Source organism: Balaenoptera borealis (assembly GCF_965194805.1).
Source record: "Balaenoptera borealis genome assembly, chromosome: 10".
In the NCBI taxonomy this organism is placed as follows: Eukaryota; Metazoa; Chordata; class Mammalia; order Artiodactyla; family Balaenopteridae; genus Balaenoptera; species Balaenoptera borealis.
The window spans coordinates 89,937,766-89,948,953 of NC_138874.1; the positions used below are offsets into that span (position 1 = coordinate 89,937,766).

Genomic DNA, 11,188 nt, shown 5'->3' on the forward strand with positions numbered 1-11,188 from the left:
CTTGAGCCAGTCACAGCCTCTCTGAGCTTTCCTTACCTGTAAAATAGAGATGACACCTGCACTGCCTACTTCAGATTTTGTGAGAACCAAAGGAGATCATATATGTGAAAGTACTTTGTAAAAGCCTTAAAATCAAATGAAAGGTACTGTTATTATTTACCACGTCATCTTCAGGACTTGCAGCTTCACTAATTTTAGCTTTGCAACAGCATTAGAAAACCAAGTGCCATATGGAAAGTTTTACTGCTGCAGGCAAAGCTGATAATTAGAGCAGAGAGATCTGCCTCTTCTGTGCCACGCCACTGCCCTAGGGAAAAGGCAATAGTGGGGATCAAGAGCACCTGTTTAGCTAGGCTCTGTCAAAGGCCCATTGTTCCTGCCATCAGAGAGACTCCTTGGAGCCTATTACTAAAAAAGGGGGAGTAGGGCCCCAAAGTCTTAAATCACCATGAAAACAGCAGAAACAAAAACTACAGACATACGCAATAAACCTTCCCCATGGGCCCCTTGATTTACGCTTAAAGTCAAGAACAGTTGACAGCATTTCACTTCCCCTTTGGCAAGATAAACCCAATGAAACCGTTTAATTTAAAGGCTTTTTATTAGGAACCAGGGGAATGAGCTGCTTATCCCTCTGTAACAGTCTAGAGCAGGTCATCAGGCCCAGGAAGGAGAGAGTGTCAGAGATGCTGTGGTGTGACTTGCTGCACTTGCTTAGGGCCCGGAAGGAAAGGCGGCGACGACAGAGGGCGGCAGGAACTGGTGTCAGCCAAAACACCAAGAGCCTGGGGGAGAGAGCCCTCTGCCTTCCTTCCCACCCCACCCGAGGCTGGAGCGCGCCGGGAGACAGAGAACGTGGCTGGAGCGGGCAGAGCAGCAGTGTTGGCCGAACCCTGGCTCCACTCGGTGCTGCTTCACTTGCCTGCCCTCCACTCTTCTTGCCGTTTAGTGATTAGGTATTTGAAGAACTCATACACAGACCATGCGATGGCTGTGGAGGGGATCTGGTAAATTACTCTAGCCTGCACCCCTCGGAAGTAGGCGGTCACCCCGCCGACTTGATACACCGTCCTGAAGGCACTAGCCATGCCTGTGATGTGTCCTGTAATGTTTGAGTTCAAAGCCAGGGATTCCTGGGTGTTGAGCAGTGTTTTGCAAACGTCCAGTGGGGTTGTGGCAGCGGCAGCTACAGCTCCTGCACAGGCTCCGGAGAGGACGTGGGAGCTGGGGTTGTACCGTCTCTGGGGGTTAAAGTGCTCCTGCAGGAATTCATAGGTCATGAAATGAATGGCTTGAAAGGGAACGTTCATGGTTAGCTGCGTGGTGTAGCTGCGGTAAAAGGCCCCGGCCCCTTCATTTTGCCACACTGCCCGTACGCAGTCTGTCACCCGGTGGTACGGTGAGTTGTACATTTGCATCCTCTGCTTCACCACTGGCGGTGCCATCAATGAGAAGAAGGGAATGGTGGCAGCAATCAACCGGTGAGCAGGAGTGTCCAGATTCGGAGTCCCAAGTCAGTGGATCAGCCAATGGATTGGAGAGAGAAAAAAGTATGAGTGAATTGTCAGCCTGATTAGTGAAGGTTTCCCTTTTTTGAGAGGAGAGGATAGGAGAGGGTGATAAAGTGCTAAAAAATAATGGACCCAATTCTAGTAGGATTTCTTTAAAACCAGCCAATTAACATATAGGATGATATATCTACAGTTTAGACTCCAGAGGATTTCCTTGAAATAAGTACCTACCTATTATTGTTACCATCTTACCCTTTCGTAACTCTTAAGACAAGAAGTGATTCAGTGGCAGTGAACATAATAATGAACACATAGCCCTAACAATCCCAATCCTCAGGTACACAGAACACTGAACTCTTACAACATGAGGATGTCATCCTTCCGCAGGAGGAGGAGAAGGGCTACCAAAACCAAAATTCTTAGCCAAGAAGGGTATGGCTTTCGTTTCCAAACATCTCCTATCCCCTCACGTAGATACATGGTATAAGCTCAGGTATAATCTTCAGCTTAGTTTTGGCCCTTTCCTTGCCATGGCCTTGCCCAGACAGGTAAAGAACTGGAACTTTAAGGAACCTGGCAACTGTGCTATCCTTTCATATTTGTTTGGGTACCTCATTCTCCAACTGAAAAGCCAAGATCCAAGCAGCAGTGCAGGGACTAAGCTCTACCAATGTACCTTTCATTCCTATCTCAACCATTCTTCATTCCAACAAGATAGGCAGTATTTTCAAATGTCAATATCCATCTTCACCTTTTTGAAGAAAAGTGAAATAATCTGCTAAATTTTTTAGATCAAATCCACTATAAAGCGGACTTCCAGGAAGGCCCAGGAATAGGCCACATAGAGCCATACCTTTTTCCAGGGAAGCCCCAGGTGAATAAATTTCACTGAATATGCTTCCTGTCTAAGGGAATCCTCCTAAGCACCGACAACATGGAGGGAGTGCCCTCTAGTGGTAAGACAATGTAACACGCCAGGATTTCCCACCAAAACTGATGGGGTGCTCCCTGGCTTTCTCCTGCAAACCAAAAATAAAGGAAAAGCCCAGAGATGTAGATGCAGCTGCCTACAGAGGGAAAGGGTGAGGAATCATTACCTTCTGCTGGATTCATGGCTGCATCATGAAGTAATGTTGCCACACACCCGGCCGCACCTGCAAAGGAAAAAACAACTGCCACATGTAAGGCCAGGAGAGGGTGACTGACTCAACGGAGGACCCAGAGTGAAGGGGCGTGGCTGTGATAAACCACAGCAGGGAGAGGGAATGTTAAGAGCCAGTTTAAAAGATGGGAACCCACTGCTTCTAAATGCCTGTTCAGAGAAATGAAGATATTTGTTCCCTCTAACTTAGTAAGGCCATCAATCTACCTTCCACAGCTACGATAGGAAGGCCAGGCAGAGTCTGAGAAACAGCCCAGATTTTTTCAACAAAGATGGCTCTGAGAATAAATGCAGTTCATGCTCCAGACAGGAAGCAGATACACTGTGGGCAAGGGATGCCAGCACATCAACCGCCTCCAATGGCGGGAGAGCACGAGGGGCAGGTGGTCAGATCTCCACCACAGAATCTCACCTTCTATCCTGCTGCCCAACCCCAGTCTCCAAATCCTAACATCTGTCCACCTAGACCTTTCCCTCAGGTCCTGAACTACCGTATCCCTCACCCTCTCCTCTCCACGTTCACTTCGGTTTTCTCCAGGCTGCCATCCCTTCCCTTACTTCCACACAACCTCCAACCCTCTGGTTTCTTTGTACAGAAGCCCCCCGGCCCCAGCCCCATTCACTTGTTGAGGCCTTGTCATGTCCTCCATGACACAGACTGCCTGTGGGCAGCTGGGATCCTGCAAAGGTGAGGCGAAGAGCTGAGGCTCCACGGATATCTTCCTTGGGTGGCTGGGTTACCTCCAATCCTGCCCCGAGGAGCGGGGTACCACCCAACTACCAAGAAGTACACAACGGGGGCAGTTCAGTGTGTGTCTCCACATTACCAGGGCATCAGAAGCTGATACCAGGGAGAAAATGAGAGGAAAGAGTCAAGCTGGTACGTAAGGGAGGCTATTGTAACCCTTTGTTGAGATGCCCCAAAGAAGGGGTGGGGGTGAAGCAGCCCATTGTCTGAGAACATCAGGTTTGGAAGCCCCTCCCCTATAATCTGGCCTACCCCAGCCCAAAGCTTCAGCTTCAAATCATGCTGAGACTGGAAAGCACTGACAACAGCAAAGCCCAAAGAGTTGGGAAAGTGGAGGAACCAGCACAGGAAGGCTCAATACCATTGGCAATATGGCTATTGCCCCCAGGGTGGATTACATCACTCAGTGTCTTTTTTAACTTTTCATAGCAGGCAAAATAGAGGGCGTGGGCAGGCCCTGCGCCAGTTGCTGTGACGTTCAGGCCTCGCATGGGCCTCCACAGCCCCTCCGTTCTTATAATCCTCCAGAGGGCCTCCAACACATTGCGATAGCGGGCAGCTGGATCAGGCTGTAGGCTCTGCATCCGGGTCTGAAAGTACAGAGAGGAGAAGTGCAATGTCAGTGATGCTGACTGCGTACCCAATCTCAACACTCGGGCTTGGGCACTAGGCAGACCTCCTACGTGAAATCACGCCAATATGTAGAAGTGATACCTGGCATCCAGTTTTACTGCCTTCCAAATCTACGTGCAGTCTTTCCAAGCCTTGGCTGGACCTTTCTTTTTCTGGTCACCTATGACCCTACGAGTGGAACACCATTATTTTCCCTCAAAAAAATCGCCCCTTGTAAGCGTTCTTGAACCCAGCAACAAATATTAAGCCTGTGTTTCAGGAGAAGTTGCTTTTGTGTCTTAATAAACTCAGGCTAAGAGTTCTTTACAAGTGGATTCTAAAGTCAGCTATTTACTGTCTACAACATCCTTTATTATTTCTGCAGACTGACCCTGGGCCTGCTTCCTGGCCACATACTACACTGACTAATGAGATGAGAGCTCATCCTTCGATATAACCTTGATGATAATCTGACTTCTTCAGACTATTTGGCATTGGCAGCTGGGCCTGTAAGTTAAAATTCTGGCAGAAGTAGCATTCCTAATAATGCTGCTCTAATTTCCTGGAAAAGAAAGTTTACCCTCGAACTATGAAGGTGGAAACCAATCTATTCTCTAAAACTGAGGGAGAGTCCAGATTTCTAATCTAAACTGACTGAATCCCAAAACTGGCATCAATGAATAAAATTAGTCTCAGTGAAACATAACCCTTGGAATCTCTAGAGGATTCAATGACTGGAATGAATGTATATGGTAGATATTGACATTTGGGAAATTAATCTTACTTGAAATACTTCCCAAATCACAGACCTTCTCTGAAGGATGAGTCTCCACTGCACAGATCTCTTGTCTATTGATCTATTTCAAGGTTAGGGTGGCATGGAGACTACCAGATAGTATAAAATCAATGTCCAGGGACTTCCCTGGTGGTCCAGTGGTAAAGAATCCGCCTTCCAATGCAGGGGACGCAGGTTTGATCCCTGGTCAAGGAACTAAGATCCCACATGCCGCAAGGCAACTGAGCCCATGCGCCTCAACTAGAGCACCCGCGTGCCGCAAACTAAGGAGCCCATGTGCTCTGGACCCTGCGCACCACAACTATAGAGCCCATGTGCCCTGGAGCCCATGCACCACAACTAGAGAAAACCTGCATGCCACAACTAGAGAGAAGCCTGCGCATGGCAACAAAGAGCCCGTGCTGCAACAAAAAGATCCCATGTGCCACAACTAAGACCCGACGCAGCCCCCAAAATTAATTAATTAAATACTAAAAAAAAAATCAATGTCCAGTGCCTGGAACACAGTAGGCACTCAAGATTTGTTTGTTGAATGAATGAATGAATGAATGAAAAAATGAATGAATCTTAGCTTTGTCTGCACCAGTTCAAAAAGGCCATTGGTGAGCCAATAGGGGCAACTAACGCCCAAGTACAGTTTAAATTCCTACTTCATTCCTGTCACTGATTCAATCTGGATTTAAAAGCTTGAACCTTCCTGTTGGCCATCTGGAATCCAAGAGTAATGCCTCTTCTCAAAAGCATGGGAGAAAACAAACTAACCAGATTAACAAATCCTGGTGAGCTGCAAGCAATCCACATTCCTCTAGTTATTTTCTCCTTCCTGCTACCAACAAAGAACTGGTAGCCTAAAAGATTATTGAAGTTCAATCAGAAATACACAATATCACTTATCACAATGTGACATTCTTTTCTACTTCTCAATTAAAAAAAAAAAAAAAAAAAAAGGACTTCCCTGGTGGTGCAGTGGTGCAGTGGTTAAGAATCCGCCTGCCAATCAGGAGACGTGGGTTCGAGCCTTGGTCCAGGAAGATCCCACATGCCACGGAGCAACTAAACCCGTGCACCACAACTACTGAGCCTGCGCTCTAGAGCCTGCGCACCTAGAGCCCATGCTCTGCAACAAAAGAAGCCACCACAATGAGAAGCCTGCGCACCACAATGAAGAGTAGCCCCTGCTCCCCACAACTAGAGAAAGCCCGCGTGCAGCAATGAAGACCCAACACAACCAAAAATAAATAAATTTAATTAAATTAAAAAAAAAACCAAACTAATCTTGTATTGGGGGAATGTTTAGAAATTGCACTGTTCTGCTGGAGTCAACAGCATATTTGGGTAACTAGTCTTAAAGGTCTGGCCTCAGAGGCCTGGAACCGTTTACCCACAAGAGAAACCTGGACTGTGTGTAAGTTACAATGAAAATTTTATACACACGTCTAAATCTAACTCACAATTCTAACTCAATGAAAATACACCCTCATGGAGAGGACCCAGGCATAAGCCACACCAAATATAAAAACAAATATGGCTCCCCAAATTTGTGGGCCAATAAATCTCTTTCAGAGAAAGATGAAAACCTCTTAAAGATGAAATCTCTAAGTAAGAATTAGTGAATAGTCTTCAACATAGAAAAAACCACTGCCTGACTTTGAAGAAAAGCCGAACAGGTAAGTAGTTTGGTAAGACAAGTCACACATGAGTCAGAAAGGCTGAGTGGGAGACCCAGCTTTGCTAGCTATGTGGTCTTGGGTATGTCACTTAACCTCTGAGCTTCAGCAATGTCATCTGTAACATGAGACTAAGAATGGCTGGCTCAGAGTGCCGTTGTGGAGATTCAGAGTTAAGGCAAGTAAAAGCCATTGCTAATTTATGCGGTGCTAGAAATATAAGGCTTTTTATTGTATTCAACTATGTTTCTCAGAAATATTAGTTCATATCTCAGAATTTACAGATCATGGCAGTGTTGTCTTGTGTATAAGTCATTTTGCAAATATGCATGGGCAACTAACTGGTCTTTAACCACTAATAAATCAGGCTTGATTTTGTATTTTTTGTTTTCATTTTAAAGTTCCTCTGTGGCTATGATTTATATGTCCAGCTGTTCATCTAAAGGTCATGTTTAGGAAGGAGCACAATTGTGAAATTCTGTGCCTTGCTTGGTTCTGGAAATCTGCTTTTGGGAGCCTGTATGGAAGGCTTGGGAGTCAGACTGGGTTTAAATCATGACTCTGCCACTATGTGACCCTGGGCAAGTTACTTAACTTGCCTGTTTTCTTCATCTATAAAGTAATGAAAATGGAATCTACTTCATGAAGTTGTTCCAATGATTAAATCAGTAAATATTAAGGCACATCAGATAGGGCTTGACAAACATGAGCAATTGCCATATACTGAATACTCATTATTAGATATAAGAAAATCAAATAAGCCAATGTTTCCATTTCCTAACTGTCCACTGGTGAATGTATACAGATAACCATTTACATCTGGAATTTAGAAAAGATTTATTTCCCTTTGTTCTTTCCCTCCTTAACTTATTATATAAGTAATTATTTGCTTCACCACTCAAAGCCAAAAAGCAGCACCTTGGTGACAGGTGCTTAGCCAGATGATTTTGAGGAGAGTTTTGACTGCTTTACACTGTAGAACCTATATCCCTTTAGATAAAGTCTGGTGCTTGTCTCTGAAGCCCAGAAAAGGAAAACTGGGATTCACTTGGGCTCCCAAACCTCCCTATTATGACCATGAAAATCGCTGGTTGACTAACTGTAGCCTAGCAAGGCTTTGCTGACTTCCCATGGTCCCTCCCAAGGATATTTTAAGTCGACTTGACCCTGATAAGCGGTTTGGGGGTGCACAGGCTTGCATGCCAAGAGTCACTATCAGCTTTCACTTGCAAACACTGTGGTTGCCCTTTAGGCTCCAACACAGATACCTGCCTCTAGTCTTAGGGTATGTTGGGCTGCTCTTCCTCTCCACCGCCTATTTATGGTAGAAGAAGAAGAATAGCTACCCAGGGACAAGTGAACTGCAAAGCCCTTTCTGAAGGAAGAGATTTGAATTTTACTTTCATGCCTGCACAACAGTGTCTGCTGTAAACAGTGTTTACTGACACTAAATCCTGATAGGCTCACCTAGTTTTTCCCTCTAATCATTTAAATCCCAGCATTAATGGCAAATGAAAATGATTCTTCTAAAACACGCTTTTGTGTTTTTGAAGACTCCTGAGTGTTTTTTCCTCCAGATGAAATAATTATTTCTTTAATGTAGTGCTTTGAGGCATGACTGTAATGTTGTATTACTTAATTTTTTAAAAACAAAAATTCCAAAGCTTATGCAAGTGAATAAGAACTGTTCTTCAAAACAGTTATCTTGGAAGGCTACAAGCGACTTATTCCAGCAATGCTGCTGCAGTTATGCAAAACATTTCTGGAACTCCTCTTTCCAAAATGTTCCCTCAGTGGGTTTATCAACCTCAGGAGTAAATCAGTCTCCTTGCTTTCCAGTCCTACCTTATCTTTGACCCCAATCAGCATTACCCATTTTGATCTCCCACCTGAACTGCCATATTTGATTCTGAATGGTCTCAATTACTAAAACATCAGCTCTGTCTTGTCACAGGACAAAGACTTGCTCCATTTAAGGATATGTAGCCAAGTATTCTAGAGGCATTTCTAACAGAGGAAGTTATAAAATGTTTACAACAACATTAGCATTATGTAAATATATGGAGTAAGGACATAGTCTCCTAAGGTAGTGGGACAACACTTAAATTGATAAGCTGAGGTTATATTTCTAAGTCAGTCACATTATTACATTGTATTTTTCAAGCCATTCAATAATTTTCATTACTCTCCTTGATCTAGTTTTCATTTGATACCCATCCTGAAAGACAGCACCCTAGACTATCTTGGACTTTACTCACAGTCCAAGTATAGTGAGGTTACTTTGCAGTTAGATCATGATAACTTTTGGATATACAGCATTAACAACTCACAGTCATTCAACCTAGACTCTATTACATACATGTCTGGATCTTTTTTATTTGTACTTATACGTATGACATTTCAATATTGTTAGAGCATTAACCATCCTCTTCTCTCTCATGGATTTTACTATTTATTTCTATTCCTCACAATTGACATGCGTATTTAAAATTCTAGGGACTTCCCTGGCGGTCCAGTGGTTAAGACTTGGCCTTCCCATGCAGGGGGTGCAGGTTCGATCCCTGGTCGGTGAGCTAAGATCCCACATGCCTTGGGGCCAAAAAACCAAAACATAAAACAGGTGCGATATTGTAACAAATTCAATAAAGACTTTAAAAACAGTCTACATCCAAAAAAAAAAAAATCTTAAAAAAAAAAAAAATTCTAATATCCATTTTAGCCAAGTGCATTTACCACAGTTTCAAGGGTGTGGCCCTTGGTAGGAGTTACCTTGCAATGTGCTAGAATACTCCTACCAACTCGGTGTCATTCACAAAGCTTAAGGAGCACTTTCTCCATTTCCTCATCCACCTTACTAATGAAAACATGAAACGGTACTGGAACCAGGGAGAAGCAGAAGAGAAAGACTTTGCATCTTCCAAGTTGATACTCTCCTCCTGAATATGTAACTTTTTCCTAATTTGAGAAGACAACATACATCCAAGAGCTGTGAGGATATTGTTTAACTATATTACCCTTAACACGTAAAGGAGGAACCAGTCTCTGTCATTATATTTATTTCAACAGTCCCCTTGGGTTTACTTCTCATTCAGTTTATTCAGTGGTTGTTCCTTTGCTAATGCACAAGAATAAGAACTGTAAAGAACAATGTGTTCCCCTCGTCACCCAGCTTTCTTCAGAAGCATCTGACTTCTTGTACCCACTCATCAGCCTGTTTGGTGTGGCTGAAATTAGTTTTACTTTCACACGAATCATGCCCTCTTGTTGATCCCATTTTATTTTCTTCACACTAACATCTACTTTCCAGTATTGTCATGCTTCCCTTCTAGACAACTTTTCCCTTTTTGTCAACTTCAAGTGGCTAAAGAAATACACTATGAGGTCCATCTCTCCTTGGAGGGCTGATGTGCTCCCTGCATATACACAATCCCAATCCCAGCTCAATTTTCATGTTCAGGAAATAGGTGGAGTATCATGCTTGCTGCACAGAGAAACCGAAACTTTTTCCTGAACATGGTCTTTCCCATATTATTTCCAGTCAGGAACTCTGAATTCTGACTGCACAATGATTTCCAATCACTCATGGGTTAAGATTTAATAGGTAAATCCTTCATCTAGCTGAGAGATCCCAGATTCTGGTTCCTGCCCCATCACTTTTAAGGGAAAACACAGCAAGGAGCTTGTAAGAGCACTGGCCAGAGAACATCTCTAGCCATTAAGATCCTATTGAGGGTGTTCAGTAAGCTTTACCTTAATCAAGTTAGTAACACTTACCTGTTCCCTTCCCATCCCACCCTATTCCTGTTTAGTCCCAGTTGGGATCCAGGGTTTTGGCTGACAGATTTTCTTTCCAGAGTCCCAATTTAGATCTCACTGACGGTGAGAAATTGGTCCTGGCTTCTGACTGGGATCAGTTCCCGGCCGGGACCTTTCTTGCATAGGTGTGTGCTTCGAATAGTGTGGTGGCAGGAGCCAGAAAGGGACCCTGGTCGGCTCCGGCTCTCGGCTGGGATCCTGGCTCCGGGCATGACCCAGGGGTCGGGTCAGCCCCAGGTGAAGTTCGGAGCAGGGCCAGGTCTCACCTTGACGCAGTCGATGGGGTACATCACGCAGTGCTCCAGGATCCCTGCCACGGCGCCCGCCACCATGTGCGTGGTGACAGTGGCTCCAGCCGGCAGCGCCTCGTAGTCCGGGCCGGAGTCCGGATCCTGCCGTACCGGGGGCCTGCAGGCCCCGGCCTCCCCGCCGCTGGCCCCCCGGCCCACGCCCCGCTGCAGCCACCCGTCCAGCAGCGCCGACTCCCCGGGGCTCCGCCCCGGCCCAGCCGCCGGCCCCCCCGCCACACCGCCAGCACCCCGCCCCTCCAACTCCATCCACCCGGGCCAGCTGCGGCGCCCACCCCCGCCGCCGCCGCCGCCGTCGCCGCCGCCGCCGCCGTCGCCGCCCCCCAGCCCCGTTGCGTCTGCCTCAGGCGCGGCCCAGAGAGCCCGGGGCCTCGGGCTCCCGCTTGGCCCCGAGGACACGCCCCTCAATCAGCAATTGGTACAGCCGTCAAGCTAGCCCCGCCCCTGGCTTACGTAGAAAAAATAGGTCTGTGGTATTAGTGAAGTTGCCTGTCATTCCTCCGCCCCGCGGCGTTGCGACAGCTTAGATCCCACCTCTTCCCCTTTGATCTTGGAAGCTTCTTGTTTA

The 11,188-nt window shown here is 45.8% G+C and overlaps 1 protein-coding gene across 3 annotated transcripts; it reads right to left on the reverse strand.

Moving 5' to 3' along the window:
- Nucleotides 1–582: 582 nt before the first annotated feature.
- SLC25A28 (solute carrier family 25 member 28) lies at nucleotides 583–10,884 on the reverse strand. 3 transcript variants are annotated; one of them, XM_082408141.1, is made up of 4 exons: nucleotides 10,579–10,884; nucleotides 3,783–4,011; nucleotides 2,609–2,665; nucleotides 583–1,432 (listed from the first exon to the last, which is right to left on the reverse strand). In XM_082408141.1, exons 1-4 carry the CDS (start codon nucleotides 10,867–10,869, stop codon nucleotides 915–917), a joined length of 1,095 nt encoding a protein of 364 aa, XP_082264267.1. In that variant the 5' UTR covers nucleotides 10,870–10,884; the 3' UTR covers nucleotides 583–914. The 3 variants fall into 3 exon arrangements, with proteins under 3 accessions (XP_082264267.1, XP_082264268.1, XP_082264269.1); XM_082408142.1 differs by lacking the exon at nucleotides 10,579–10,884 and having other exon boundaries at nucleotides 3,842–3,976; XM_082408143.1 differs by lacking the exon at nucleotides 10,579–10,884 and having other exon boundaries at nucleotides 3,297–3,924.
- Between the last annotated feature and the right edge of the window lie 304 nt (nucleotides 10,885–11,188).

Coding starts and splice junctions, on each gene's coding strand:
- SLC25A28 (XM_082408141.1), bottom strand. CDS start 10,869: ATGGAGTTGGAGGGGCGGGGTGCTGGCGGTGTGGCGGGGGGGCCGGCG. Junction 4,012..10,578: donor ACCCCATCGACTGCGTCAAG/GTGAGACCTGGC, acceptor CTGTACTTTCAG/ACCCGGATGCAGAGCCTACA. Junction 1,433..2,608: donor AGCCATGAATCCAGCAGAAG/GTAATGATTCCT, acceptor TGGCACCGCCAG/TGGTGAAGCAGAGGATGCAA.